Consider the following 27,977-nt stretch of genomic DNA (forward strand, 5'->3'; position numbering starts at 1 on the left):
CTTGGACAGATGGTGGACGAAACGGGAAGCCCACACTCATTTTTGCGCAGCATCCACGGCGCGTTGGCTGCTGAGCAAGCCAGTGCGGCCTATTTTCGCCTTGGCACGCTTGCACTTCTGCACGCTGTGCAGCGCATTGGCGACTACCTCGCGAAATTAGTGGTTGAGGAGCATGCAGCTGAACTTTTATCCCACCTTGAGATGATCGAGCGCCTCGTGCGCTGCACACCCGTTCTCTTCTTGACTGGCAACACCGAGAACGCTCTTTTGGAATGCGCGTTGTACCAGATCCTCGTTCTTTCGGTGCGTTTTGCAACAGCTTTCGCGACTCCTTGTCCTTGTCAGTTGTCAGATTCGTTCATCTGTTCTCTCGCGCGTGAGAAGGGAAGGTGGGGGGGTGTGTTCATTGATTCACCTTTTTTTTCTTCCCTTGCCTTTTTTCTTTTCTCGTTCTCTCTTCCTCCCGTTAACGTATGCACACAGAAGCACGATGACCCCACCGTGCGGGACAGTGCCACGGCGCTGGCGTACGCTTTTCTGCGGCAACGGAATCAGCACTTGTCGCAACTGCTGGACACGACCTATGATGGCTCTCGCCTCACCCGAGCGCTAGCCAATAGCGCTCTGAACTCGAACCGCCAGAAGCTCATGCAAGCGTGCAACAAAGCGTGGCTTTCCTTCTCTGCAACCCATGATCGTGCTCGTCCTGCCCGAAGCTCACTTCGTGGCTTGCCGCGTCGTTTGGGCAAAGCAAGCGCCCTGATTGAAGATTTTCGGGCCACTGCTGCCACAACTATCGCACACGCTTGTCACCATGTACGTGCTCAGCAGCTCCGTCGACAGCACATGTTCGCAGAGTCGGCCCGATTTGTGGTGAGCGAGTGGGATCGGCTTTTGACGCTTTTGTGCCGTGAACGCGGCGTTTTTGGCCCCATATCAGCAAGCCGTCTGGATAAATGGCAGCTCGACCATCACGAAGGCCCACACCGCGTGCGACGGCGCTTGCGACCCAACACGAGTTTTTTTGCCGAATATCCCCTGCGTCTCCGTGCTGATGCCCAAGCGCAGCGCGATGATCCAAAGCGCAATAAAAACTTGCCCTACTCTCTGGACAGCGATGAGTTTTGCCGGGCATTTGTACCGCTGCTTTTGGACGGCTTTCACGGGCGTGAGCTGCTCGTGCGCGCATCGCGAGCTGCTGGCATGGACCCAGCAGAAGCCCTGCTACCCTGCAGTCGTGCGGCTACTCTGATTCTTGATGCAATGGCCCAGGGTGAGGCTGAGGCGCTGCTAGGGTTGGATGAGGTCAAAATTATGCGCATGCTCTTCCGCCGTCCAGAGGGCTCAGACGCCTTCCTCTCGACGACCGCCTTTGCCCTGTTGCAAGCACAAAATTGCTCCTCTGCGCTTTCCACATCGCTGGATCGCGGCCAAGCACAAATGGAGCTGCGAGCCACGCGAAGCCGCCAATCATCGCGACAAGCGTCGGCCATTTCTGTGGTAGACAAGCTGCGTAGCGAGGGGCTTGCCTTGGGTCGCAAGCGTTCCTCATCCCTCTCAAAGCGCACATCGGCCTCTCTGGAAGGACAGCACGTACCGAGTCAGGAAGAGCTGCAGGCCCACCCCACGGTGTTGCGCCTGTTGGATCCAAGTGACCCGGTCAAGGCAACCTGGCCTTGCATCATTGTTCACGGCATGGATGCGATTGCAAGCGTGCTTTTCCTTTGCGAACAACGCGTGTGTCTCCTACCCGGCTTCACCCTAGAAAAGCAACGACTGGTGGAGATTGGAGCGGCAGCCGTCACCGACGGTGGAAGCCTGGGTGCCCGTAGCGGTACATCCCCCCCACTCAACGCCTCAGCACGCTTTGCGGGCGGTGCCTCCTCTGCTGCCGTGACTGGGGGGGACTCGGAGATGATCTCTGACGCGCGCACGACATGGATGTATGAGGATTTGCGTGACATTCGTCGTGCTCGATACCTGCTGCAGGACCAAGCCTTGGAGCTGTACAGTAGCATTGGCAACAACACGCTTTTGTCCTTTCCGGATCGCGCCGCACGCGATGCTGTGTATAGTGCCCTTCTGGCTCTGGCGCCGGCGTTGGCAAGCCGCGCTGAGGACAGCGTGGGTGGCATGTTGCGGGATGCCAAGATTGAACAAAACTTTCTAACCTCGCTCACCGCCGGAAAGACGATCATGCAGCGTTGGGAGAGTGGCGAGATTTCCAACTTTCAGTATCTCATGTCGCTCAACACACTGGCGGGCCGAACCTATAACGATTTGAACCAGTATCCCGTGTTCCCGTTTGTGGTTGCAAACTATGAGGCCCAGGAGCTGGACCTCGAGGATCCCTCAAATTATCGAGACCTCAGTAAGCCCATGGGGGCTCAGTCCGCAGCTCGAGCCGAGAGCTTTCGTCAGCGCTTTGAAGCCTGGGACGAGAGCCTGGACGCAGACACGCCGGCTTTCCACTACGGCACCCATTACTCCAGTGCGGCTGCCGTAGCCACTTTTTTGGTTCGCCTGGAACCGTTTGCCGAGTTTTTCTTGCAGATGCAAGGCGGGCACTTTGACCATCCGGACCGCATGTTTCATAGCATCGGAGAGAGCTGGCTATCTGCCTCGGCTAAGAGCAACGCAGACGTGAAGGAGCTCATTCCCGAGTTCTTCTGCTTGCCCGAATTTCTGGTCAACTGCAATCGCTTTGATTTGGGGATTAAGCAAAGTGGCGAACCTCTGGACCATGTTCTCTTGCCACCCTGGGCCAAGGGCGACCCTCATCATTTTGTGCGAGTACATCGCGCTGCCCTGGAAAGCGACCTCGTATCAGCGCACCTGCACGAATGGATTGATCTGATTTTCGGCTACAAGCAGCGGGGGCCAGAGGCTGTAGCCGCGCTCAACGTGTTTCATCACCTGACCTATGAAGGCTCGGTAGATATTGACGCTATCCAGGACCCAGTCCAACGGCGGGCTACGATTGGCATTATTAACAACTTCGGTCAGACGCCACGCCAGTTGTTCAAAAAGCCGCATCCTAACAAAAAAACCATGTACCGCCAAACTGTTGGACACAGCGTCAAAGCGACCGCTGCTCTCGCCGGCATGGTTGTATCGGCACACCCTATTAAGGTGATCAATGCCCCCGTCGGACAGCTGGCCCTTGATGAGACAGGGCGATTGGCTGTCTGTGCGTTTGGCCAGGTGCTGCTGCCGTCTTCCTACACACGTTGCTTGGACTTTACTCAGGAGCTGGGTTCTATCGTGAGCTTTGACCTGGTGTCGGAGCGAACAGACTCCACAGTTTTTTATGAAGGACTACACCAATGTGCAATCACATGCGTAGTGGCCCCCTCCTCTCGGGAGATCTGTACCGGTGGTGAGGACGGCACGATTCGCATGTGGCAACTCTCGCGCGACAAGACGGTGCGTGTACCATTTGCTTTTGTCACCGTTGTACGCGTTTTGAAAAGTGATCGCCTCTCTTGCCAAAGTTTTGCTGTCGTGGTTTTGCTGTGTTGTTAGCTGTCGTGGTGGCCCTATGTGCTCACGTGCCATCACCGCTTGTCTTGCGTGCTTGTGTGACCGCGTGTACAGCCTCGGCTGGAGTTGCAGGAAACCCTGACGGGCCATGTGGGACCCGTCACTTGCTTGGCGTGCAACGCAGCTTACCACACGTTGGCCAGTGGCTCAGAGGATGGAACTTGCATTTTGTGGGATATGGCGCGGCGCAATTATCTCCGGCAGTTGCGTGGGCACGACGGCAGTGTAGTGGACATTGCCATCAATAATCACACTGCAGACATTGTGGTGGTAACAAGTACCGCCATTTATTTGTGGTCTCTCAACGGCACTCTCTTGGCCCGCTCCATCGTTGCCGCCATCAACAACCCCATTCTCTGCTGCACCTTGAGTGAGGTGTGCGAGTACTCGCTCGAGGATTTGATTATTACGGGCCATGAAGATGGTCGTATACGCATGTGGGATCTGCACTACACACCTGTTGAAGTGGATGTGGAGGTGGCCGAGGAGTTGCCCCAGCTACATGAAACGATGGGCACTGGCCAGGTACCGTTGGATCTCCCGCTTGGCGGTGTGCATGGGCAACCACAATTCGTCGCGATGGGTGACTCTGAAGAGCCCGCGCTAGCCGTGGTCTGGACGCGCCATCTGCGAGCGCGGGTGGCCTTGCCACTGGAGGCAACACATGCGCCGCGGCAGGCCGACCCCTCGCCCATCGTTGCACTTAGCGTAGACAACAGTGCAGGCAAGGTATACACGGGTTCGGATAATGGGCATGTGTATAGCTGGACATTGCCTGACGTGGCTGGACAATCCAACGACCATTGGGCGGACGATGATGCGGCCACGAGCTGTATGGAATGCGGCACCAAGTTCACCCTCACTGCGCGACGTCACCACTGTCGGAATTGTGGGCGCGTGGTGTGCCACAAGTGCTCCAGCCATTCGGCTGTCATCCCTGCTTTGCACATTAACCGCCCCGTGCGTGTCTGCAACTCATGCTACGCGGGCATCCGCCAACACGCACACGACATGGACCCTGACAGCATTGCCTGAGGCAAATGATTAACCGTGTTTTGTTTTGCCCATTTTAAATACTGGCACGCGCAAGGTTGAGACTTTGCTGCGTCGCATGCGATTTGACTGCATCCTGGGTGTTCACCGATGTCAGTTGAGCATATAATATTCCGGTGTTGATTCCTGATAATCTTACTAACACGAAGCGCAAAGAGGGGCATAGAGCTGGGGCAAACGGGCCCGGGTGAAAGCGTCTGTGCTGGCTCTCATGCTCCGCGCAATTGTGTCTTGTCTTCTGTGTTGGTGCCAGCAAAAAAGAAGCTACTCGTTGGAGAAAAGTCAGAATGTAAAAGTCTGGGATTTGATACGTTTATAGCAACTAGTAGGGAATGAGATGGTCGAGCAAAAAGTCATTCTCAGTCCAGAAGAATCGGGTCATGGCGCGATCCTCGCGCGGGACCGGCAGCAGACGGCAATGCCGATGGCTCTGTGTGAGCTCGCTTGGCTGGTGGCGCACTGACGGTGATGCTGGCAGCCGCGACGTCTGGAGCGTCGGCGCTTTGTGACTGGCTCAAGCGGTCGTCTTCCTCGAGCATCCGTACCTGCATCAAACACACACACACACACACCAATGGGGAGGGAATGAATGGGTTGAACATTGGGACGCGCAAAAATTAACAGATATGATATGAAACAAGCCGGTCAGCCTCGAAGCGCACCAGCTCGCTGAGATCTTCTGGACTCAAGTCAACAGGATATTCGTCCTTCGCCTCCTGCTTCATCGAGCTAAGCGCATGGGGTCCCGCATCTACACGTGGGTGGTAGGAGAGCAGTGAGTTGCACCGAATGCATTGAGTTGCTTGACTTTGAACATTACGGACCGCTTGATGGTGAAGTGGGCATCGAAGAAGGCGCGTATTCCACGCGCAAGTCTGGATGCACGAGTGCCTAAGAAATCAAGGTTCAAAGGCAAGGTCCATGAGAATAAAATCCGTGCCCATGCTGACGGGAGCGGCTCGCCTTGTTTCATTGGTCCGACACGTGGCAGACAGAACGCACATGTTCACAGTCCGACGGTGCTAGCTCAAGCACCCCAGTCATCCAGTCACAAATGCGCAGGCCTTGAATCAGAATTGGGCGGTGACAAATGGGGCAATTCCAGCGACACTGCAACGCATTCATCTACCACAGTATAGTCAGGAGAAGTTGACTGGGACGACAAGGCAGAACACTGCTCTTGCGAGTTCAGATCCGGTAGGGATGATGTGCCTGACCTGGATATAGGTGAGAGCGTCAAAGCATTGAAGATGATTACAGTACTCGCCGCGTGCGGGTGTTGAGATGCGCTTGTGGCTCAAGGGGCACTTCAAGCTGATGGATTCGGTCGTGTTGACAATCAGGTCCTCGTCTCCGCCTTCACTTTCGGGGGAAGCGAGCTTTTGTTGTGCCCAAGCTCTTCCTGCCTCGGCCTCAAGATGAAGTAGTCCATGGAACAATTCCGTTGGAGACACTTCGTTGGCTATCACAACCTGACGCACGAGGAGAGAGGGCGTGTGAAACGGTTGTGTTGTTCGTATGAGAGTGCCGCCCATGAACCACGCGGACAAAGCACAGTGGCATGCCAGACCCACCTCAACCAGTGCGACGTCGAAGTTTTGAACCTGGTCTGTGGTTCGAATACCCTCGATTTTGATGCGCGTGGCCATGGGTGGGTTATTGATATGAACGTACGGCGTGATATCCAGCGGTCGGCCCCGCAAGCTCAGACGATCAACCTATATTTAGCGCCGAGTAAAAGTTGATGAGCTGTTCCTCCCCTTTTATTTGCAACGCTGGTGTTGTGCATTTACAGATGGCACCGAGAAGCCCAACTTACTGGTGTCCGGTCGTTGATTTGCCAGCTGCCGTTTCTAGGAAATTCGTCGCTATAGTAGGCGTCGCCTTTACGTTTGTGGCCAACGCTATTGTTCAACATGTGCCGTTGAAATGTTGGATGAGCTGAACAAGCATGTTCAAGGAGACGGACTGTGATAAACTATACCCGCTGAGCCTGGCGTCTGGGGCCTTGCAAGTGCAACCAACCGTAGAAAGAGTCGAAAAGGCTTGTTCGTTGGCGTGACCGACCTGTGCCGCGTGAACCAAGAAACAGTGCGACTTTGAGGAGGGCGTTCTGTCCCTGGCCACACGAAGCCACAATTTAAAAAGGGGGAGGGACTGACTGCAGCAGCATCACTTGTTGTGGACTCAGCTCGGCATGGAAATAATATGCAGGTCGTCCCGCTAAACATGCGCCACGAGAGATGACCGAGGATAGAAACACGGAAATTGTCAACAAGGAGCCAATCTGTGAGCACTATCTACGACAGGGCTTGACACATCCGGTGGCAAGACCGACAAGAGGCAGCCTACCGGGACCAACGCGATGCATGGCGCCTGTGGTCATGAGCTGTGGCGGGATGACGGAGATTACGCTTTCCAGAAAAGGGGTGTGCTTCATCTGAGGCTTTGGCGCAGGTGGATGTGAATGGGCCGTGCTTTGTGGCGAGCTTGACACTGTGGCTGGTCTTGATGGGCTACTCGTGGTTGCGCTAGCCCGTGCCGAGGCGTTGTTGGTGTCTCTCTCATCAAGTCTGCAGCACAAACAAGTGGCATGAGGCGTTGTCAGCCACTATGATCACACCCTAAGCGGCCGTGCGATGCATGGCAGTGGGTCACGTACAGTTGATGATAAAAGTGCTCGAGGTTGCTGCGTGTTATGCGGTGCGTGTGTTGGTCGGCCGAGTCGAGATAAGCCTTAATTCGCTGGACCAGTAGGCTACGATTGCCTGCCAGTTCAAGACAGAAGTACGAGAGAAGCGGGAACCACGGGTGAGAGGCGCCGGTCCACACGTGTTTTGAGGCAAGGCACAACTGCTGCGTACCAGTTGTACTGGTGCCAAGGGCCCTAAGGACACCCTTCAGCTCGTTGACGCGCAGCGCCTTGAGGATCTGGTCGTCCTTCATTCGACTCATTTGATAGTGGAGATGTGCCATACTGCTGGCGAGCTAGCAGCGGTGTTGTGCACGGGCAGCCGGACACACCAGCTCCACAATAGTATGGCTCAAAGGTGGGGCCGGCTTGCCTGCACTTCCCTGGGGCCGGCCCGCGCAGAAGTCTTTGACACACTGTCACTGCTTCGTGGGTCTTGCGCCCCGAGGAGGCTTACTCGAGAAGATGCATTCAGGCGACAGTGACGACGCCGAGGACGCTCAAGTCACACGCACAACAGCTGTGCCAACAACAGTGGTGACGCGCGACCCGTCTCCAATGATGGCGAGAAGCGGCAGTCAAGCGCCTCCGCTACACGCGTCGCCCCCGATGCACGTCGAGCAACAGCAATTTAAAAGTCGAGAGAGAGAAACAGAGGCAGAGATACAGATGCACACGGAGACACAGACAGAGACAGAGCGACTTGTGGACGCGATGTAAGGCAAAAAGAAGAGCATAAGGAGAGAATACGAAAAGGGGGATGCAAGATTCAGAGACACTGTTATTTTGAGACAGGAAATGCCCTTTATGTGTGACACGATGTTGTTTTTGTTTTGCATTCGCTGACTGTCGTTGATGGTGGTGCTCATAAGGCAGAGAGAACTATGGAGGCTTGGGGCAAGTGGAAGTGGAGTAAAGCACGAGGGTTTCCATCACGAGAACAGCTGACCAGACTCTAAGGCACTCGCCTGCCGGGTTGCCGGAATGCTGTGGGCACGCGACGAGTAGAACTCATGACTGATACACACAGGAACGAACCCAGTCCGAGATTTCTTTCGCGCCCGATTGGGTTTCTGGAGCCACAGTTTCTGAAAGGTTGAGACTCAGTTTTAGTCGAAGAGTCAGCGCGCTCTTTGCCATTTCAATGTACCTCACACGTCCAAGGCTGAGAGGTGTGAGGAATTGCACACAGGGAGACATGCGACACACACACCGAGGATTCTCAGTTGCCAACAAATACACATCCAGATGCAATAAATGAAGAAAAAACCTTAAAAATTCAGGAAAAATTCAATCAAAACTCGAATTGAACCACAGCGAGATGTGCGCGGTTTCCAAGTGGATCGATGCTTTGCTCAAGCACGCTTTAAAGATTGCCAAGCTCAAAACAGGTATCCACTCACACACTCACGCGCGCGCGCACACAAACACACACGGTTGCTACATGATCCCTACGGACATTCTCCAACTTGTGTTTTGACAAAAAATTGAAAAGGACCCGAGTTGAACATCCCGCTCGCTGGCTGCGCAGGTCGGCGTCGCACATTAGGGGCTCAAGGTCCGATCGTTCCTTCTTCATTCTGACACGGACAGAGAAGGTCTGAAGTGTCTTCCTTTGGTTGGTCATGGCGTGTGTAAAGCAAGCTTCTGTTTCGCATTGAGATGGGGCCGAAAACGCCGAGGTACATTCAGCTCTGATGGCTGGAGAGAGATCTGATTGTGAAAGCACTGTCAGTTTTAATTAACAGGCATCATTGTTTCATATGTTCATGCAAACGAGCAGCGCCGCGCAGCCCGCAACACCGACCCCCTCTTCCCTGGAGAGAGTGTGCTGGTTCAAGCTGGCACAACAGCTCTAGGCCTGTCCACGTGCCGTCGCCAACAAGGTATCCGTCTACAGCAGCACAAGCCAGCATCAGAGCAGGTTCGAGACGCGCCACGGGGGCAGGTGCGGCCAATGTGCATACCTCAGATGCCACCGCCTCGAGCTCATCCTGCAAAGCACGGATGTCGGCGCGATCGTGCTCACGGCCTACTGCATTCTCCACTGACTTGATGGCACCCCGCACCAGCAAGCGGGACGACGAGAGCTGTTTGGCCTCAGGGTTTTCCCGGTTGGCTATTGTCGCACGGCAGTGGTGAGTTGAGAGCCTGGTCAACGTGCTACCAACTTGGACACCCCTGCCATCGCTGACTGAACCTCTCGGCTGGAATACAGTGTTGCATGCAGTAGCCAGAGGCAAGACGGCGCTTACCTTCCAGCATGTCCTGCAAGCAACGCACGACATGGACTAATTGCTGAGGATCGCGGTCCCAGTGCGCCTGAGCCTTCACCAGCTGGTAGGCGTTGCGGCGTGCCTCAAATGCCTGCGCATGCTGATGGGCATAGTTGTAAAACCGAGCCGCTGAAATCCACACCTGCAGAGTCAAATGGGGGTTACAAGCATAAGATAAAGGCCGGCCTACATTGTTTGCGGGCCATGAAGATAAACTGTTTCAATGTCGCAATGTCGCACAAAGGTGAAGAAGCAAAAACGTACCTCATAGCGAGACACCTTGATGGTACGCAGGCGATCACACGCTGCACGAACTCGCGCTTCTAAACGCCGTGCTGGTGAAAATGCAAGTGGAATTCAGAATGAGAGTGGCGTCCAAAATTGCACGAAAAACTTTTAATCACCAAAAGGCAAGTCTTCGGAAGAGACTTGAGAGCTTTGAGCAACGTCACAAACCTGGGCTATCAGACAAGTCCTTGACGTCAGCCACCAGCGCATGAACCAGTGCACTGAGTACCTGCCATATTCAAGAACAAGTGCAGCGTGTGAGCGGTCATGATCTCTTGAGCGAGATGAAGTGCAAACTAGATAGAGTTGTCGAGGATGCCCGTTCAAGTGCACACCTCAAAGTCATCGTAAGACTTTTTAATGTCCATGATGCGCTCGATGGCATGCAGCACATCTTGAAACGCGCCCACGTCGACCGCCACTGCACTCAAATTTTCCCACACTTTCCAGTTGTCGTAGGCATGGCGACTGGCCTCGTGAAAGGCATAGTACGCGCGACGCTTGTCCCCAGTCTTGACGTAGCCATTGGCCAGGTTGTTCCAAGACTCAAAGTCCTACAAGTTGGACCAATGATCGTAAACGGTGAGTCCAGGGCCAACAAAAACAACGGACTTGGGGGCAAAGGCAAGGGGAAAAAGGCCAAGAAGGCCTTGGCATCACAGCAAGCAAAGTTGCGTACATCGTCATCGATTTCAACCTTGCGGCGGAAAGCCTTGCACACCAAGGGCCAGCGTTCCAGCCGAAGGCCGCAGGCGCCCAGCGAAAACCACACATCCGTTTGCATGTGATTGAGCTTCAGGCAGGCCTCAAAGGCTTCAATGGCCTTTTCATACTTCTCAGTCTGCAGCGTGCCGTGTTTCTCCCGGTTGCGCTCAGCCTGCCCAACGAGCGCACGTGGTACAAAATTAAATCACATGAAAGGTGAGTCATGAAATGAGGGCAGTCGCCTTCCCCCGGTGTAGTGCCGATGGCCAGCCGGAAGCTGCCACGGCAAACAAGTAACAATGTGTCGTACGTCGCGCAAAAGGAAGATGCCTTTGCTGCGCATGGCTCGGCTGGAGCGATGCTTGCTGAGCTCCCAAGCTTGGTCATAAAACGTCACGTCACGTTTCAGATCACCCAAGACACAGTACAAATCGGGGCTGGGCTCCTCTGACAGACGGCGGCGAACCAATGCCTCGGCTTGCTCATCCTGATCCAGAGACTGGTGACACGAAATGACGCCTTCCCAAAGCTCCAAGCGCTGGAAGATTTCCAAAGCATCTCGATAGATGCCAAGCGAATTGTACACGCGGCCCAGCTCCCGCAACAGCTTCCAGTGCGGTGGCAAATTCACGCAGGATAGATACCGCAAGCGCGCGACAGCGGGTGCTGCGGAAGCGCTATCACACCCGAACCAAGTAGTTATGGCAGTGTCATGTCACACACGAGTAGATCATGCAAGACCCATGCAGTGGGCTCGCGCGCACTCGACCAATGACGTGACGACAACTGGTCACCTCAAAAGACGTACCTGTACAACCCGGATACGGCGTCCAGTTGCTCGCAGGCACGCTGCAGGGTGCGCACCTTGGCCTTTTCCAAGCGGGCTTGGGTGAGCAAGGCCATGGTGTGGAGGCTCCAATCCTGTGGATGGCGCAATACGTAGTGCACGTAGGGGAACATCTCTTCCGTGGTCAACCTGCGAGGTCAGGAGTGCAAATTAGGGTTTCATGACTGCCAGCTACCAAGTGTCATGGCTTTAGCCAGGCCTGGACAGCGTCTCTGAGCAGGTGAGAGTCTTCCAGTGGAAGCGTTCTCATACCCATTGCGAGGATTCTGATTTTCCACATTCAAGCAAAGGGCCATGATGGCGGCCTGAACATGAGTGGCCAAAACAGCATCAGCTGCTTGAGCCAACTGCGGGTCTTCCTCGAAGCTCCACTCAGCCAAAAGCGTATCATCGATCAGAGCACATTGCTGGCGAAGCCAAATCGCACACAAACGTAGGCCAGGCATACAGTGGTTGTGAGATTGAGGTTGGCGCAAGTCAACGCATTTTCTCAAGGCCGTAAATGACCCTGCACACCTTGGGAATAAAGTCGGCTTCTTCCGCCACGTAGGGTGGCAGGACTGCGCCTTCTTGCACATCAACAACAAGAACGGGCTAGGACGGGAAACAGCGGTGCAACAGTTAAGAGAAACTAGGATGGTCCGACAGATCCTGGGGTCAAGGTGGAAAATCATTGCGGTACCTGGGCAATGGCATCCACTTGGAACTTGGTTCGGCGGCCAAGCTTGCCAGTGACCTCAAAAGAAGAGCCGCAGGCTTGCTGTGCTTGCTCAAAAAAGGGACGAGCCTGGGCCATCTCGCGGTAATAAGCCCAGAAAAGTCCAATCTCCAAGTTCAGGCGGACGGCCAGACCTCGCGCACGCGCCATCTTCAAAGTATTGCCATCCTCAGCTTGTGCAAGACCCGCCAGCACTATGTGCACAATCTGAGTGAGGGCTCACATCGTAGCATCGACTCGAGCGACGGGAAGCACAGGCAAGTACGAGAGCAGACAAAATGACTGTCTCATGTGCGCGCGGGAAGCTTACCATGCTTGGCCAGTTGTTCAAACTCAGTGTGAATTGACCCAGTGGTTTGCTCAAGCATCTGTTGATGAGCAAAGAGTGTACGGAGGCGCAGTACGCTCAAGCCCTGCGCAAAATGGAGTACCGCGTCGGCATCAACCAAGGTAGATGAGAAAACATGGGCGCTCAGCGGTGGCGTGCGAGCATTGAACAGACCAGGTCCAGATCTGGGTGAGCAGCGAGGGTGGGCAGGCCTCGAAGCGCAAACAGCAGAAGCAGCGGTGCCTTGGCCCATCGGTACATGCTCTAAAAATGGCGAGGCGGAAATTAATTTGTGGCCCCGGGATTATTTAGTGTGAAGTTGCAAAAGCGAGAGTGACCCCCAAAAAAATTAAAAAAAAAAAAAAAAAAAAAAAAAAAAAAAAAAAAAAAAAAAAAAAAAAAAAAGCAAACAGACAAACAAACGTAAAATAAGAACCCGTTTGCACATCTTCTTTTGAGGTGGGCGTGAATGTCAGTGCCACGAATGTCAATCCTACGAGAGAACGCACCTCGCCATCGACTTGCAAGAGCTGAAGTAACGCACGGTCCCAGGTGCTCGAGGTCTTGGTGGACAGGTAACGGGACCATGGTTGTTCCTCACTTTCGTCCAAAGCCGGACCTGGGGCCAAGTCATGCATGCATTGAATTGGGCAGGGGGTTGATCTAATAAAGGCCCAGGGAGGCTGAACTTGAGCAGCGACTCACCCGTCCAGTTGAGCTGCTGAAATAGGCCGAGGCTAGCTGTGGCCAACACATGGCGCTGTAGTCTACAGGATGTGCCAGTATCGGCCGACAGCATTGGTGCACAGGCAGGCAACGTGTCAAAGGCAGGCAGTGCATACAAGAGTGAGGGAGAGGTGCTAGGATGCGAGAGGATGAGCATTTGTCTGCCAGACATGTAAATGACGTGGCGTCAGAGGAGCGAGCGTACGTGGGGAGGGCGGCAAGCTGCTCTGTGATGCCCTGCTCGATCTCGGTCACAAGATCATCTGGGTGATGAGATTAAATGTGAGACAATGGTACGCCGAATCAAGAGGGAGTGCAAAGGCCAAAGCCAACGCCCGCAGAGGTGGCGTCGGCGGCTCTGCCAAGCAGGCTGCCAAGCACAGGGTCTGAGTGATGCTTCACACTCGTGGGCCCGTACCTGGCAAAACCCCGGTGCCTAGGGCGAGGGCTTGAGAGAAAAGAGATTCGATGGCTGTCCAAAGAGGACGAAAAGCATCTTCCGCAAGGACAGCCGGATATTCGGCACGCAGCAGACGGGGAAACGCCGAATCTATTTTGCGTCACGACGCGAACGCGGGCATTGATTTATCATGTTGTGTGCCTCTACAGCCTTTGAGCATGATGAAAACCAAGGTACCCAAGGCACCGCAGCACAGCAGCCACCGTACCAATATGTGCAAGGTCAACATCGCTCTCCAAGAGCGCCACCAGGAGAAAGGCCTCGACCATCTCCGACGACTCGAGCGCCATCCCTGTTGTTGGTTCCGCGGCCATGCTTGCGAATGACGAGGGAGTGCTGACAAATGATGTCAACACACACACACACACACACACACACACAGAGATGCGTTTGCACGTGGTTGGTTGACACTTGTCTTACTTTTGTGTTTCTTCGAGTTGGCCTCTATCCGTGTCTCTATCCGTCTCTCTTAGGCTCCCCTTGGAAGCATGACTGTCGACGGGCGGGCGATCATCATGCCATGATGCAGTGGATGTGCAGGTAGAGTAAGGAGGTGGAGTAAATTGTCAATTAGAAAGATTCGAATAGGCTGACGTGTTCACAACCAAGGCACTTGAGTGGATGCTATGGTAGATGAGAAGCATCATTCCGACCCACGGACGCGGGCTGCAAGCAGGGTGTCCACTGCCTGGCTGACGGCGCGTGGATCCGCAGATTTGCCTGATGACCAACCAAAATAGACGTGTCATGAGTGGAAAAGTTCACCAGAAAAAAAATGTGAGAGGCTTGCATCATGCAGGCAGACAACACATCATCAGCTTGTTGTCAACATACCCAGTTTGCGCATCGTTTGCCCAACGAAAAACTTTTTGATGCCTTCTTGGCCTGTGCAGGGTATATGGTGGGTGAGTGGCTATGCTTTGGTGCGGATAAACACACAAGTGCCGGCCTGGCATACCGCACCGTTGAGAAACTTTTCGACTTCGCTGGGGTTGGCGTTCAAAACGTCAGCAACGACACTGTCCAGATTCTGTGCCACCTCCGCCGAGCCGCAGCAATGAGTTGAGCGAATCGGAGAAAGCGAAATGAAGGTTTGGGTGCACTCGGGAGGGTTCTCGGGACCATGACCCTGCCCGCATCGAAGCTTGTGTGGATGATCTCCAATAGCGGAGTGACGTACGTCATGCTCTTGTTGCAAAAGACCGGCAGCTTCAGCGAGGGCGCGCGGTGCAGCCGAGTTGGTCAGCATTTGCTCCAGGACGGCCACGGCGTTCAGCTTGCTCAGCTGGCGGGCTGCAAAGAGACGCCCCAGTTCCGCCAAGCGCTCAGGCTCAATGGCCAGCTCTGAGAGCGACACCGCTTGTTGTCTACCCCAAAAGCCAAATACAAACAATGATGCTCGGGTCCGAGCGGGAGAATAGACACCTTTGCTGGGTCTAAAGGCCAAGTCGAGCAGCCCCCAAAACATACCTCAGTATGGCAAAGACACTGCTGTAGAGAAGAGTTGCGGTGGCTTGGATGGCTGCCAGGGCCGAAGCACTGGTGTTGGCAGACAGGTGAGCTACACAAGCCTCAAAGTAGTGTGCACCTCCTATTGGCCAGCGTGCATCGCCGAGCGTGGGTGAGGCAGGTTTCGCTGTGGCTCTAGGCAGGCGTTTCTGATAAGAAGCGTGGGACAAGACCTGATTCCTCCTCGATGGTGATGGCATCGGCCAAGCGCAAGCCTACGATCAGGAGCCACTATTGTGAGTGAGCTTGCCCAATGGCCTGCTTCTTTGGCTCAGCATGGGGAAACTTGGTGGCGCGAGTTGTGATTGCTCTGCGCACATCAAGTGCATGGGATACGAACCATAGTCCTGGACCCAGCGATGGACCCGGGCTCGTGGAAGCTCAGGTAGGCGCTTTTGTACATGAGCAATCTGCTTTTACATAGCCAACCAAGGAGCAGGCACATGAGATTCAGGAGTTTTCAAACCGGTGGTGCATCCAATTGGCTGAGACGCTGCCTTGCCTCGGCTTCCGTCAAAACAAGAGGGGGTAAGTCAGGATCTGGCATGAAGCGGTAATCGAGGTCATCTTCCTTTGAGCGCATGGCAATCGTCGTACTAGTGCATCCGTGCAACACAGGGTAGGGCGACATGAGTGCAGGCCAGGTGTCAGGCAAGCAGAAGGCTTGCACCCGGATTCAGCTCATTGAGCAGGGCAACGCGCACTTGGTGGCCGCATCGTAGTAGCGCGTTTCGCGCACGAGTGTTTCACCGGCCTCGAGGAGTTGAACGTGGCGAGCAAACTCAAAATCTGATGTTGGCCCAGGCGGACAGAACATTGATCAAAGCACGGGTGTGTTCGCTCGAATATGCATGCGCGTGATTGGTGTCAAGCCAATGGCAGGCGGGGCGAGTCGTACGCATGTGGGCACCGACACGCAGGGGCACGAACATACCGATGGCTTTCTTCAAAAAACGCATGCCGTTGATGTTTTTGATCTCGCTGCGCGGGCCATCGATGCCACGCGCTGGGCAATGAGCGCTTACGTTGGCATCGACGCGCAGCGAGCCCTCTAATTTCATTGTCAGCAACCGGCATCAAAGAAAACAAGAACCAGCAGGGGACATGGAGAGCAGGTGTTGGTGTGGGTGAGCGGGGTGCGATAGTGCTACACCATGTGAGGGGGCGAAAATTCACCTGCCAGCTTGCCATCGTTCACCTCGAGTGCCGTCAGGATGTGAATGAGCTGTCGGACAAAATTCATGGCAGCCGTGCTCGAAGTCAAGTCGGGCTCTGTTACAATCTCCATCAAGCCTGCGCCTGTGGGTCGGAAAAGGGTGTGGGGCAGCTCAAGCGTGGTGAGGCGTGTCAGATCTGGGGTTGTACCAAAGGCCAATAAACCAGCCCACAGCGCTGACCTGCACGGTTGTAGTCTACCAGGGTCGTCGCGCCATGCGTGTGAACACTTTTGCCACTGTCTTGCTCAAGTTGAATTCTTTGCAAACGAACAAGGGGTGCCTGGCGAGAGCAAGAAGCAAGTGCCCCCATACAAGAAGGATGACATATGATGCATGAGAGCGCGGCACGTCCCTTCCCAACATGACAAATGATAAACAGACAAACACGCAAGAACAACATGAAAAGAGCAGCATGGTCGGGGGCGTTGGGGCGAGTTTGTTCAGACCTCGGGTTCAAAGCCAGCAGCAATAGTGCCCTCTTCAGCGATGGGAACACGCTGTTGAGTGATTTGGTAGCCAGCCTAAGGAGCATCCAATGGTCATGGCACGGGTGGCATCAGATCAGCTAGGTGTGCATGAAATAGCAGCAAAACAATCGTTCGGAGGCAAAGTCACGAGGCTGGCCAGGCAACGCACTGGCAAGTCATGGTAAAAGTAGTGCTTTCGGTCAAAGAAAGACTCGTGATTGAGACGAGCGCCGCAGGCTAGTGCAGTACGGATGGCGGCTTCAACACAACGCTTGTTCAACACCTACACGCAATGCGTCGGAGAATGAGACATGGGCATAGAACCTTGGGGCATGGAGGTCGGCTGCAGAAATCTGAAATTTACCGGCAGGGCGCCTGGCAGCGCCAAGTCCATGGGCTGCACCTGATGAGGACAAAGTGGGGAAGATAGCGAGCAAAGAGAGAGAGAGAGAGAGAGAGAGAGAGAGAGAGAGAGAGAGAGAGAGAGAGAGAGAGAGAGAGAGAGAGGGAGAGGGAGAGGGAGAGAGAGAGAGAGAGAGAAGGGGATGCAGTCATTAACATGGGATGGTCGAATGAGCAGCGGGGGTCTGTTCAGCGTGCAGCATTCAAGCGCAGAGGACGAACCAAGGTATTGGGTGCTGCATTGAAGCGGACGGGGGCTGACGAGAAGATCTTGCTATGCGCAGCAATCTGAGCATGAATCTCAAGGCCAACCTTCAGCTGCCATCCCGCCACATTGGGCTGATGAGCCCACCGAAAAGAGCCCGGGAGCCATCGCCCCACCCCTGTCGCTCGCGCCCTGGCCCGCCATGCTCGTCCCACCACCACCACCACCATCTTGTGGTTGTGCTCGTTTGTCAGAAGAAATTATTTGTCAGCATGTCAGATTCTCGAGAGAGTGGGAGAGAGAGAGAGAGAGAGAGAGAGAGTGTGTGTGTGTGTGAAGAAGGGAGAGCGACCTTTTTCTTTTTTCTTGTTTTCTCGTCGGAATGGAGGGGGCATTGGCGGCCGTGCCGCCCGTGGAGATTGATCAGGGGGTGTTCAAGTATGTGTTGATTGAGCTGCAAGAGGCCAATGGTGCGAAGCGTACGCTACTGCGCGGTTATACACATGCAGAGTATCATGGTTAGTTTTAGTGTGCGCGGGGCAGATTGGCGGCACGCGGGGTCACCTCGATTGACGAGGCTGATGTGATGGCCTTGTAGATGATGTGTATCAGGCGGTGCGGCCGGGTCTGGATGCTTTGGGTCTAAAGTCTCGCGTGCTGGGCGGAGGTCGCATCCGCCATGTTCCTGATCAAGAAATTTTCGTCTATGGCTACTCGATGGTCAGGCTCGATTCGCTTGCCTCTTGCCTAGCTCTGTTGGTCTTGATTTGACTCGTTGTAGCTTCATGAACCGACGCTACTCAACTCACGGCCGCCCTTGGCATACCAACAGGCATATGGGCAAGGTGATCATGCTCTGGCCGTGGACATGCTACGCAAAGCGTATCCCTCTTATCCCAAGATTCACTTTTCCAATGAGGGTTATTGAGGAGAAGGTTGAGCCATCTCATGTGTGCGTTGGAGCTGTGTGCTTGGCATTATGAAATCGATTCAATGATAGGGGAAAGATGGTGCATCTTATTCCAATGAACTGCCGCTAACGGGGTACTCCTTATCCCGGCCTGGTCCGTCACAAAGTCTGTTGTCGGGCACATACAGGCCAAAGCAAAATAAAAAGCCTCAAGCCCAGTTGAGCGCAAGCGCATGAACTGTCGGGAAGAACGCCGAGGCAATTTGCAGCAGGTTTTAAGTACAATGGCACAACCAAGAGAGGTGGCTAGAAAAGTCGGTGGAGGCGCCAGTCGTGGCTCAAGGAAGCATGAAAAAAAAAAAAAAAAGGGTGGGGTATATGCTCCAGAAGCCGAGTGGGGTTTCGGTTGGCTCTACTCTGCAGCTGCAGGTTTGGGTGCAGCCGCAGAGGTCGGCTTGCGCATGTGCTTGCAGCGAGGTCCCTGGAAAGAGTGGGCCAAATAAAAATGAGTTTGATACGGCCGCAAATCCATTCAAAGGGCGCTATGGACGAGTGCCACGGTTGCGTGGACGTACCGCGCTGTACTTTGTAATGTCTGGTTGCTTGAACACGTTGTAACGAATCAGGTTTTGATCAAGACGGCAGAGGTCGAGGGCAGAGGTCATGGCCTCGGGCGACGCATCAAATTTCAGGTACGCATATCTGTTGTGGGGAAGATGGAGTAGCAAGTACGGAATCAGGGTCCGCCCGGTCAGGTTGATTTAGCCAAGGTGCGGTCAAAGGTGTTCAACGAACCGGCCTTGAGTGTGGTACTCAAAGTGTGCGCGCATGCGGAAGGGCAGGTCTGTGTTGTTCTCTGTCTGGACATTGCGGATGATGCTGCCGCGCTGCAAAAGGTGCTCGCACAAGGGACGGATGGTCTTGGCCAGCTGGGTCTGCAGGTGCGGATGTGTGCGACATGAGGAACCAAGACAGAGGTGCTCAAACGAATCTTACATTCCAACACATGCGAATGTCGGAGTGCTGGGTTAGAGGGGGGAGAGGCTGAGCCGAAGCCAAGCAGCCTCGTGAGCAGCCTCGTGCGCGTACCTTGTCCATGGCCCGGTAGATGAGCGACAGCTCGTACGACGGCGCCATGCTACCGAGCTCTTGTAAGTCACGTGGACTTGTACAAAACTCACTGGTGATCAATGACCTCTGCCTGGCACACTACTTTCCCCGCCAAAAAAACCCCCGGTGGGAGGATGAATATCAGGGGTCCAGGAATGCATCCAGGGCGAGGCAATGAAGCGGGAGGACGAGTCGAGCCGGGGCACCACTACCACCACCTGACCTTGAGCGGGACCACCTTGAAAATGTCCCGTGCAACACTCGATCACAACACATGTTGCCAACCACACCAGTCTTCTGACAATATATTCTGACAATCATCAAAGCTAGCTTTTTTTGAAGAGAGAGAAGAGAAAGAGAAAGGGATAAACAGCAAAGACACAAGAAAAACAGGTCACAGTGTGCCGTTGGGGCTTGTGTTGGGTCGGTGGGGAAGACACTTGGCTGTCCTCAAATGGGCGGGCCACCAACCCCGGGCTCTTGGAGAAGCAGTTGTTTTGTTGATCTGACCAAGCATGCCAATAATGAAGCCCGGGCTTTTGTTTTCTCTTGTAAGCATCGTCATGGAGGCAAGGTGATGTGATATTTGGACGAAAAATAAATTGACGGGAAAACACGAGGGCTCATCCCCGACTATGAACAGGCACGCATGAGCGGGAGGTGACGGGGAAAAGCCCGAGCGAGCACACCCGGGACGCACAGCGTCGACACGACAAGCAGTCAAAGCCAAAACCAAAAAAAAAAAGAAAAGGAATTAGACAAAAAAGGCAGAGGCTGCGTGTCGGTGCTCAAGCAGGTGGCTTGCGAGAGGCACAGCACCCAGATTGATTTAAAGCTTGGGCAGCTGCTGACCCATCATGAACAGGTTGCTCTGAATGGGCGTGCGCTCGGCAGGAGCAGGCGTCTAGACACGAAAAGGCAAGAGAGAGAAAGGTGAGAAGCGGCTCATCACAAGTGGCAAATCGCTATTGAGCACAATATTTGCGCTGAGCCGTCGTGTCGAGCTCAACAAGCCTACCTTGGGCAGCCTGAGCTCAGCCTTGATGTTCTCACGGATCGTAGGCACGCCGCGCGAGTCTGAAAAACAGAAAAGAAAGAAATTCCACTTTCAATGAGATTCAGCGTTTGACAACATGGCGGTGGCATGGGCGCCAGATCAGTCCAGATAAACTTACTCTTGCTCAGACGCGAAGCAGTGCGGGTCATCTCGCTCAAGACACGACGGTAAGTCATAATGACGGTAGTGCAGATGAAGTAGAAGATTAAAAGCGGGGGCTGCCGAAACGAAAAGTTGATCTTGATCGCGCGGGGGCGTATAGCCAACAAAAGTTCTCTGATCACGGGAGTGGCGAAAGAAAAATGCACATCTGACGCCAACCGCAACGCCTCCCCTCGCCAACCTCAAAGTCCAAAAGGCGCCCAAGGGATAACGCAAGCTAAAAGTGTGTGTGTGTGTGTGTGTGTGTGTGTGTGTGTGTGTGTGTGACCAGTTGTAACAAGACAACGTTAGGTAAGAATGACGATTTTTTTTTCTTTGTTGTTCTTTACGGTTCCTTGCTGTAGAGAGCACGCGCGCAAACCCACGTACCAATGTCAGCGTGTGTTTGCGGTTGAAGAAATCAGGAACAAGCACTTGCCCCATTACAGCAAACAGACCACGCCACACCATTGGAGGGAAGATGCATGTTGTTGACAATTATTGTTGTTGTTTATTGTTGTTTGTTGGTGGTCACCGAATTTTAAAAAAATCGGACAACTCCGTTTGCGCGCTCCCAATCCACACGAAGTGCCGAGTCTCCTGATCTCCCGGTCCCTGCGGGGTCGAGAGAGCTCGGTCGAGGTGAAGTGCCGTCCAGAACACATGTAGTGGACGAATCATGGTTTCTCAGTTCCGTGCACATTCTCTCTCTCTCAATGTCCGTGTTCCTGCTGCACCGGCTGGCCAACCCTCGGACCCTCGCCGTAAGCCCGTCCGCGAGCCCCCGTCGCGCTCCCTGCACGGAGGCATAGCGATGTGTTGATGACCTGTCGCCCAAATGTGCCTCGAAAGCTCCATTACCCATGGCTTCCGAAAACATCTTGTCCCACGCACGAGTCCACGTGTTGCTCACCACCGTCACACTCGCCCTTGCGTATCACTGCGGCCTCTTTGGCATCGTTCTGCTAGGCTCTTCAAAGCGCCAGCTTTGCCAGCACCCGCGCCATGTCAGCTCAGTCCTATGAACAGCGCGCCATCGAGGCTGAAAACCTCGTGCTCGCCCTGACCGACAAGGTCAAGCTGCTCCGTGAGCGTGCCGAGGCTGATCGTCTGAGCGTACTGGAAACTGAAAACGCGCGCCTGCGCGCCCAGGTTGAGGCAGCCAAGCGCGAGCTTCGCAGCAAGCACATGGCCCAGGGACAAGGTGAGTCCCGCCTTCTTTTTTCTCGCCCGAGCTTAGCTCGACGGCGCACCCGGCACGCCATGCCGCATTCCCTTTTTGGTGTGCGTGACTTGACACTCCGCCTCCCCCTCTTGCTACAGCACAAATTGCCGTCCCCGGTGACGCCATCAGCGAGGAGTTTGCCGAGAAATGGGCTGCCTCCACAGGCAACACCAAGGCCGCTTCTGCTGCTCAGGCCAAGCCTGTTTCTGAAAAGCCAGCCCCCGCAGCCGCTTCCGACAAGAAGGCCGCCAAGGCCGACAAGAAGGCCAAGGCCAAGAAGGAGGTTCGTCCGTCTTGTGCTGCTCTCTACATGCAATACGGGAGTTTGCCTTGCTCATTCCAACTTGCTCCATATGATGTGCATTTTGCATTGAACTCTTCGTCTTTCAGGGCAAGAAGAAGGAGGACAAGAATGCTGCCCCGGCCAACGATGGTCCGTTGCCTTGTACATTCGCCCTAGCCCCTTCTTATCGTCTGTCAATCCACAGCATTCATCACTGTTGGATTTGCTTTTGTACACCTTGTCATATTGCTAGATCTGCCTCCCATTTCTCGAGTGGACTTTCGCGTCGGTCTCATCACCGAGGCCAAGATGCACCCCGATGCTGATGCTCTTTACGTTGAGACCAGTGCGTCTGCTTCCTTGTGCCCATCCTGTATATCACTCTGCTTTTTTTGCGCTGACACGTGGCGCCGCAGAGAATGAAAGGGGATAGAAAAGGGCCAATTGTGCACCGACTTCCATCTCTTACATTCGGACTCACACCTCGTCGCCCCTTCATGTTCTGGTCCACCGTACCTTCATGCAGTCGAGGCTGGTGACGCCGAGCCACGCACCATCATCTCGGGTCTGGCCAAATACGTGCCTCTAGAGGAGATGCAGAACCGCTTGGTCGTCATTTGTGCCAACCTCAAGCCCCGCAAGTATGTCCACACTCGCATGCTTGCGGGCAGGCCTCGCCAGTGTTGGGCATTTGACTCACCTCGCACTGCCCCACCTTTTAAGAATGCGTGGCATTGAATCGCAGGGCATGGTCATGTGTGCCAGCACACCGGAGAAGGTGGTGCCCATTGCGCCACCGGCTGGCAGCAAGCCAGGCGACCCCGTTGTATTTGAAGGCTTTGCTCGTGCGTATGCCCGCCCTTTTCGATCTTCCAGTTTTGTTTATCCTCGAAAATGCGTCACTCGTTGTGGTGCACCAAAATGACTTGACCATATCCGGCCGGCACCCGGCGTTTGCAGGTAACCCCGATGCCGTGATGAATCCCAAGAAGAAGATTTACGAAGCGGTGGCGGTATGTTATGCAACGCCACAAAACGCCTCTTGGGCTCGGATATCTGGGCCACCTCTAGTGTCATCGCTCAACTCATCCCGTTGGCATTCCCATCTCTGCCCCATCCCAACTTTTTTTTTGTTTTTACGTGTTTCTCCAGCCTGACCTTGCCACCAACGCTGAGGGTATCGCCACCTTCAAGGGCATTCCGTTTGTCGTCGAGGGCAAGGGTCCTTGTGTTGGTGGCCTGGCCAATGTCAAGGTGGCGTAACTGCTTTCAACTTCTTTCGTAGACCTCAACATGCCTCTTGTTTTTTTTGTTTTTTTTTTGGCTCCTTGTGTTCTGTTTTTTTTTCTTGTTTTTCCGGCAAAGTCAAAAAAGAAAACTTAAAACGTGCACCTTGTGCCATCTATTTTCTCATTCAATGGTACGGCGTAAGAAACGCTTCATGACCAACATTGCTCGTGTGGTTGAAATTCCAAACTGTTTCTGTGTGTTGGGTTTGAATATGATTCGATTTTCAACTGCAAAACGCTCTTGGGCATGGCATAGCTTGGCGAAAGGATAAGAAACTTTAGACGCGGCGAAACACGGCCAGGTGAGGGAAGACGAGCTGGTACTTGCGACGATGCTCGCGAATCAAGAAAGGCATGTCACCCTCCTTGACCAGCTCGAAGCCTGCATTGGTCACCACCTCAACAAGCTTGTCGCGCGACTCCTGCATGTCCAAAGCGCAACATCGGTCAAGTGAGCTCGCCAATGTTGGAATCCCACAGGGACAGGTGGTCACGCTCACAAAAGTTATCTTTGGGTGTGACACACACACACACACACACACACACACACACACACACACACACACACACACACACACACACACACACACACACACACACACACACACACACACACACACACACACACGTACCTTTCCATCGTAGCCACCAAGCCATTGGGTGCGCTCAGTAAACTGATCGAGCCATGAGAAGGGCGAGGTGGTGACGAGGATGCCCCCGGGCTTGACCAGATGCTGCATGCGCTCAAGGCAAGCCACTGGGTCGGGTAGGCGGCACAGCAGGTTGGCCAACAAGACCACATCAAACTGACCCAGGTCCTGTTTCAACAGTTGAGGAATGCAAAATACACATGCAACATGAACAATCTCGTCAAAACGATTGTGTGTGTGTGTGTGTGTGTGTGTGTGTGTGTGTGTGTGTGTGTGTGTGTGTGTGTGTGTGTGTGGAAATTGGCAGGTCTCAGCAAGCTGGGCTGACCTCAGGTAAGGCACATGCGTCGCCCTGACGAAAGTGGCAGCTATGTGGAAAAAAAAAGCACAACAAAGAAATGAGCTCAAGTTGGTGAGGGCGGCGCCGTGTTGGTGCAGGCCCACAGGCCCACAGGCGAGTGGCCATCGGTCTTTTTCCAGCTCGTACCGCGCCCGATCAACATCAGCAGCCACCTCAGCGACATGTTGGGAGTAATTGACGCCTTCATCGAGGCGCTCGTAAGGCATGCTGCCCTTGGCCTTGAGTTCATTGCAGCAGTCCACAAAGGCTTGGCTAAAGTCAATACCAACGACCTCATCGGTATGCTTGGCAAACTCGAAGCAGGCACGGCCCACAGCACATCCGACGTCCAGTGCACGCAATTGAGAATCAGCCGAGCGATCCTGCAGTACACGAGGATAGGGCACCATGAGTCACAAGGAAGTGATCCAGTTACATTTATGCAGCATAGTATTGACCTTGGTGAGGTGGCTCATGCACTCCTCAACAATGTGGACGTTGAAATCGATGGCATTGACTGGTCCGGCTGCGGAGGTGGACATCTGGGAGGTGAGGCGAAGCGTCTCACAAACATATGGCGCATCTGGATACACCGCTGCTACAGAAGCAACTCACCCTGGTACGGCATGTAGTCGTCCTTGTCTTGGCCATAGTGAAAGGCGAGATACTCAGAGACATACCTAGTGAGTGTGGTCACGGATGTGAGCGCAAGGGCGACTGCTTTGGCGTCCACTGGCTTTCGCGAGCTGCCAAAACCAGTTGACAGATTTGTCGCTAAATCAACGTACTTGTTGGTTTCATAGACGTTGTCGGCCTGAAGGGACATGGTGGCTCGGCTATGGGCCGCAAGGCGGTGCAGGGCGGCAGGGCGGCGAACAGCAGTCCAAAGCTGCGACCCGATTGGCTGCAACAGTCGACCCAACATTCGAGCAGTCTCAGCAAATCTCACGCTAAGCCGGCGTAAGGCATGCACAGCACGCGAGTCAGAGACAATAGGAAGAATGCACCACCATCAGCACAGCACAGTTGACAGACAGCATCGACACGGCCAGTGAACCCTGGGGCCACCACCACCCCCTCCTCCCAGCCGCCACCACATGATTGTCGTCGGCCACGCACCTCCTTTGAGATTGAGAAAAAAGGTGTGTGTGTTTGTGTGAAGGAAAAGTCATGATGAGGCTCCTCCAATCTGACATTCATGTGCGTTTCTCTGCTTTGGGCTTCATGATGATGTGTTTGAAGTTGTTGGAGCAAAAAAGGAGCAAAAATCTCAATTTTTTTCTTTTGATTAGGAGGAGGTTGGATGAGGGTGGTTGTTGGTTTTGAGCAGTCGAGCAGCTTCATCGCGCACGGGTCTGGCTCTTACAAAGAGCAAACCACACGACGCGAGTGGAGCGAGACGGTGACACATGAAGCGAAGGGGGAGGGGGCCAAATTTCAGGTCGTCATCATGTCAAGACATCAGGCCTCCTTGCGTCGACTTGGTACCAAAACACGCGACCTGTTAGGCAAGGAGAACGGGAAGTCTAAAAGGAACGAGGGCAGAGCCCGGGCCAATTTATTTCAGCTTCTCGGTCATCTCAGGGACGGCCTTGAAGAGGTCCGCCTCGAGGCCATAGTCGGAGATCTGGAAAATGGGGGCTTCGGCGTCCTTGTTGATGCAAGCGATGGTCTTGCTGTCCTTCATGCCCGCAATGTGCTGGATGGCACCAGAGATACCAACGGCCAGATACAGCTCGGGGGCCACAATCTTGCCTGTCTGGCCGACCTGCAGGTCGTTGGGGACGTAGCCAGCATCGACTGCTGCGCGCGAGGCACCAACGGCAGCACCCATGGCATCGGCCAAGTCATAAATGATGGAAAAGTTCTCCGAGCTCTTCAGAGCACGACCACCCGACACCACGCGGGAGGCATCGGCCAGCTGAGGGCGGTCCGACTTGGTCAGCTCCTGGCCCTTGAAGGTGGCCAGGTCTTGAGTGGCATCCACCTCAAACGCCTCAGTGGTAGCAGAGCCACCCTCGGCAGCCGCCTCATCAAAGGCCGTGGGACGGATGGTCAGGATCTTGACGGCATCGCTGCTCTTGACACTGGCCATGGCGTTGCCAGCGTAGATGGGGCGCTCAAAGGTGTCTTCGGAAGAGATGCCAGTCACGTCCGAGACCATGGACACATCGAGCTTGGCGGCCACGCGCGGCATCACGTTCTTGCCGACAGACGAAGCAGCGGCCAAAATGTGCGTGTACTTGTTGGCCTCTTGGGCCTTCAAGATCACAGGCGCCACGCTCTCTGCACGTAATAAGAAGGGGACAACGAGCGCCGGCAACCACACAAACAAAACAACAGCAACAACGCAGAGGATTGGCAACGTGAGCAGTCATCTTCGAGGGCTCAAAAGAGTTTGAAAAATGGACTCGGCATGGGAGTGCCCAGGGCGCATCAGTGAAGATGAAAAAGCTGGCACGTACCGGGGAGGTGGCCTTCAAAGCTGCCGCCAGCCACCAGAACCTTGTTGACACCGGCAATGCTAGCCACCGACGCAACGACCTGAAAAAAGTAGGGGCCAGGATTAGCAAAGAGCTCGTCCGTCAATCAACTCCTCGATCCGCAAAAGTATCAACCTCCAAAACGAGGCGATAATGCCGGGAGCCCCGAGACGAGACGTCCGCTTGAGCGTCAATGGGTTGAAGAAAAAAGAAGAGCAAAAAGAAGAAGCAGAAAAAAAGACAAGATGGCGAAAATAAACGACTCACCGCGTCATCACCACCAGCAACGAGGGCAGTCACATCGCCGCCCAGCTTGGAGGCAGCATTGATGGCGCTGCGCACGGCTGGGTTGAGGGCACCGTTGTTGTGGTCCACATACACCAAGGTGCTGGCCAGACGCGAACGAGCGTACTGGCGCAGCTATAGAGGCAGGCCACACATACAAGCCAGGGGACCCGGTTAGCGAAGCAATTTGGTCAATTCCTTTGATGATGCGAAAAGGCGCGCCCATGTGGTGGCATGTGGTGTGAATCAGGCTGCCAAATGTGGGCCCCCCAAAGCGCTCATGGCGCGTGCGAGGAGGCGCACGTCACTGGCATCGACCTGGAGCAAGCACTCCTGGCGACCCATATCATACATACCGGGGCGGCAACGCGAGTCACGGGGCGAAACATAATGACTGATAATGATACTCTGCAACCAACAGGATCCAACAAATGTGAGGCAAGCGCCGGCGTCGCGCCACAAGCGAGCAGAGAGCCGTCAGACACGAATCCTCACGGGCTGCAAGACCGAGAGAAGAGAGAGAGAGAGAGAGAGAGAGAGAGAGAGAGAGAGAGAGAGAGAGAGAGAGAGAGAGAGAGAGAGAGAAGAGAGAGAGAGAGAGAGAGAGAGAGAGAGAGAGAGAGAGAAGAGAGAGAGAGAGAGAGAGAGAGAGAGAGAGAGAGAGAGAGAGAGAGAGAGAGAGAGAGAGAGAGAGAGAGAGAGAGAGAGAGAGAGAGAGAGAGAGAGAAGCGAGAGAGAAGCGAGAGAGAAGAGAGAGAGAAGACCTCA

The 27,977-nt window shown here is 54.4% G+C and overlaps 10 protein-coding genes across 10 annotated transcripts; 3 read left to right on the forward strand and 7 right to left on the reverse strand.

Moving 5' to 3' along the window:
* Nucleotides 1-2,241: 2,241 nt before the first annotated feature.
* On the forward strand, nucleotides 2,242-4,578 carry MONBRDRAFT_13989 (uncharacterized protein; the record flags this gene model as incomplete). Its single annotated transcript, XM_001742345.1, has 2 exons — nucleotides 2,242-3,426; nucleotides 3,598-4,578. 2 exons carry the CDS (start codon nucleotides 2,242-2,244, stop codon nucleotides 4,576-4,578), a joined length of 2,166 nt encoding a protein of 721 aa, XP_001742397.1.
* Nucleotides 4,579-4,878: 300 nt separating this feature from the next.
* MONBRDRAFT_31004 (uncharacterized protein) lies at nucleotides 4,879-7,572 on the reverse strand (the record flags this gene model as incomplete). The annotated part of the gene is made up of 12 exons (XM_001742791.1): nucleotides 4,879-5,141; nucleotides 5,259-5,347; nucleotides 5,421-5,487; nucleotides 5,599-5,721; nucleotides 5,814-6,068; nucleotides 6,171-6,314; nucleotides 6,416-6,500; nucleotides 6,622-6,663; nucleotides 6,759-6,819; nucleotides 6,949-7,169; nucleotides 7,259-7,364; nucleotides 7,461-7,572. 12 exons carry the CDS (start codon nucleotides 7,570-7,572, stop codon nucleotides 4,956-4,958), a joined length of 1,491 nt encoding a protein of 496 aa, XP_001742843.1. The 3' UTR covers nucleotides 4,879-4,955.
* A 1,435-nt stretch (nucleotides 7,573-9,007) lies between these two features.
* Nucleotides 9,008-11,859, reverse strand: MONBRDRAFT_17320 (uncharacterized protein). The gene is made up of 10 exons (XM_001742792.1): nucleotides 11,657-11,859; nucleotides 11,366-11,533; nucleotides 10,868-11,234; nucleotides 10,532-10,729; nucleotides 10,188-10,406; nucleotides 10,021-10,081; nucleotides 9,829-9,899; nucleotides 9,544-9,706; nucleotides 9,256-9,407; nucleotides 9,008-9,182 (listed from the first exon to the last, which is right to left on the reverse strand). Exons 1-10 carry the CDS (start codon nucleotides 11,848-11,850, stop codon nucleotides 9,144-9,146), a joined length of 1,632 nt encoding a protein of 543 aa, XP_001742844.1. The 5' UTR covers nucleotides 11,851-11,859; the 3' UTR covers nucleotides 9,008-9,143.
* Nucleotides 11,860-15,366: 3,507 nt separating this feature from the next.
* On the reverse strand, nucleotides 15,367-17,671 carry MONBRDRAFT_17321 (uncharacterized protein; the record flags this gene model as incomplete). Its single annotated transcript, XM_001742793.1, has 10 exons — nucleotides 17,454-17,671; nucleotides 17,194-17,232; nucleotides 16,999-17,112; nucleotides 16,809-16,883; nucleotides 16,543-16,642; nucleotides 16,322-16,444; nucleotides 16,080-16,196; nucleotides 15,844-15,934; nucleotides 15,612-15,741; nucleotides 15,367-15,558 (listed from the first exon to the last, which is right to left on the reverse strand). Exons 1-10 carry the CDS (start codon nucleotides 17,664-17,666, stop codon nucleotides 15,367-15,369), a joined length of 1,194 nt encoding a protein of 397 aa, XP_001742845.1. The 5' UTR covers nucleotides 17,667-17,671.
* Nucleotides 17,672-17,818: 147 nt separating this feature from the next.
* MONBRDRAFT_22478 (uncharacterized protein) lies at nucleotides 17,819-18,364 on the forward strand (the record flags this gene model as incomplete). Its single annotated transcript, XM_001742346.1, has 3 exons — nucleotides 17,819-17,954; nucleotides 18,035-18,156; nucleotides 18,269-18,364. 3 exons carry the CDS (start codon nucleotides 17,819-17,821, stop codon nucleotides 18,362-18,364), a joined length of 354 nt encoding a protein of 117 aa, XP_001742398.1.
* Nucleotides 18,365-18,758: 394 nt separating this feature from the next.
* Nucleotides 18,759-19,483, reverse strand: MONBRDRAFT_22479 (uncharacterized protein; the record flags this gene model as incomplete). Its single annotated transcript, XM_001742794.1, has 4 exons — nucleotides 18,759-18,827; nucleotides 18,922-19,048; nucleotides 19,142-19,281; nucleotides 19,436-19,483. The coding sequence occupies 4 exons, from the start codon at nucleotides 19,481-19,483 to the stop codon at nucleotides 18,759-18,761; spliced, it is 384 nt and encodes a 127-aa protein (XP_001742846.1).
* Nucleotides 19,484-20,285: 802 nt separating this feature from the next.
* On the reverse strand, nucleotides 20,286-21,125 carry MONBRDRAFT_22480 (uncharacterized protein; the record flags this gene model as incomplete). The annotated part of the gene is made up of 4 exons (XM_001742795.1): nucleotides 20,286-20,360; nucleotides 20,475-20,533; nucleotides 20,632-20,731; nucleotides 21,045-21,125. The coding sequence occupies 4 exons, from the start codon at nucleotides 21,123-21,125 to the stop codon at nucleotides 20,286-20,288; spliced, it is 315 nt and encodes a 104-aa protein (XP_001742847.1).
* A 1,304-nt stretch (nucleotides 21,126-22,429) lies between these two features.
* MONBRDRAFT_14092 (uncharacterized protein) lies at nucleotides 22,430-23,425 on the forward strand (the record flags this gene model as incomplete). Its single annotated transcript, XM_001742347.1, has 5 exons — nucleotides 22,430-22,508; nucleotides 22,689-22,803; nucleotides 22,886-23,007; nucleotides 23,123-23,175; nucleotides 23,315-23,425. Coding segments are annotated over 5 exons (480 nt in total), but the record flags the coding sequence as incomplete, so codon positions are not given.
* A 231-nt stretch (nucleotides 23,426-23,656) lies between these two features.
* Nucleotides 23,657-25,577, reverse strand: MONBRDRAFT_31008 (uncharacterized protein). Its single transcript, XM_001742796.1, has 8 exons — nucleotides 25,561-25,577; nucleotides 25,230-25,391; nucleotides 25,057-25,121; nucleotides 24,900-24,967; nucleotides 24,589-24,824; nucleotides 24,430-24,469; nucleotides 24,084-24,269; nucleotides 23,657-23,873 (listed from the first exon to the last, which is right to left on the reverse strand). The coding sequence occupies exons 2-8, from the start codon at nucleotides 25,364-25,366 to the stop codon at nucleotides 23,730-23,732; spliced, it is 876 nt and encodes a 291-aa protein (XP_001742848.1). The 5' UTR covers nucleotides 25,367-25,391; nucleotides 25,561-25,577; the 3' UTR covers nucleotides 23,657-23,729.
* A 422-nt stretch (nucleotides 25,578-25,999) lies between these two features.
* On the reverse strand, nucleotides 26,000-27,598 carry MONBRDRAFT_21090 (uncharacterized protein; the record flags this gene model as incomplete). The annotated part of the gene is made up of 3 exons (XM_001742797.1): nucleotides 26,000-26,725; nucleotides 27,192-27,344; nucleotides 27,566-27,598. The coding sequence occupies 3 exons, from the start codon at nucleotides 27,596-27,598 to the stop codon at nucleotides 26,000-26,002; spliced, it is 912 nt and encodes a 303-aa protein (XP_001742849.1).
* Nucleotides 27,599-27,977: the final 379 nt, after the last annotated feature.

The sequence above is a fragment of the Monosiga brevicollis genome, genomic scaffold (assembly GCF_000002865.3).
Source record: "Monosiga brevicollis MX1 MONBRscaffold_2 genomic scaffold, whole genome shotgun sequence".
In the NCBI taxonomy this organism is placed as follows: domain Eukaryota; class Choanoflagellata; order Craspedida; family Salpingoecidae; genus Monosiga; species Monosiga brevicollis.

Bases quoted from the DNA above. Each gene is read 5' to 3' on its own strand.
- MONBRDRAFT_17320 (XM_001742792.1), bottom strand. From the start codon at position 11,850: ATGCCTGGCCTACGTTTGTGTGCGATTTGGCTTCGCCAGCAATGTGCT. The intron at 10,082-10,187 runs GTGTGCACTTGA...TGAATATGGCAG, and splicing joins AGTCTTACGATGACTTTGAG to GTACTCAGTGCACTGGTTCA. The intron at 9,707-9,828 runs GTACGTTTTTGC...TTGACTCTGCAG, and splicing joins TCAAGGTGTCTCGCTATGAG to GTGTGGATTTCAGCGGCTCG.
- MONBRDRAFT_31008 (XM_001742796.1), bottom strand. From the start codon at position 25,366: ATGTTGGGTCGACTGTTGCAGCCAATCGGGTCGCAGCTTTGGACTGCT. The intron at 24,825-24,899 runs GTCAATACTATG...CGTGTACTGCAG, and splicing joins GCATGAGCCACCTCACCAAG to GATCGCTCGGCTGATTCTCA. The intron at 24,270-24,429 runs GTCAGCCCAGCT...CTGTTGAAACAG, and splicing joins ACGCATGTGCCTTACCTGAG to GACCTGGGTCAGTTTGATGT.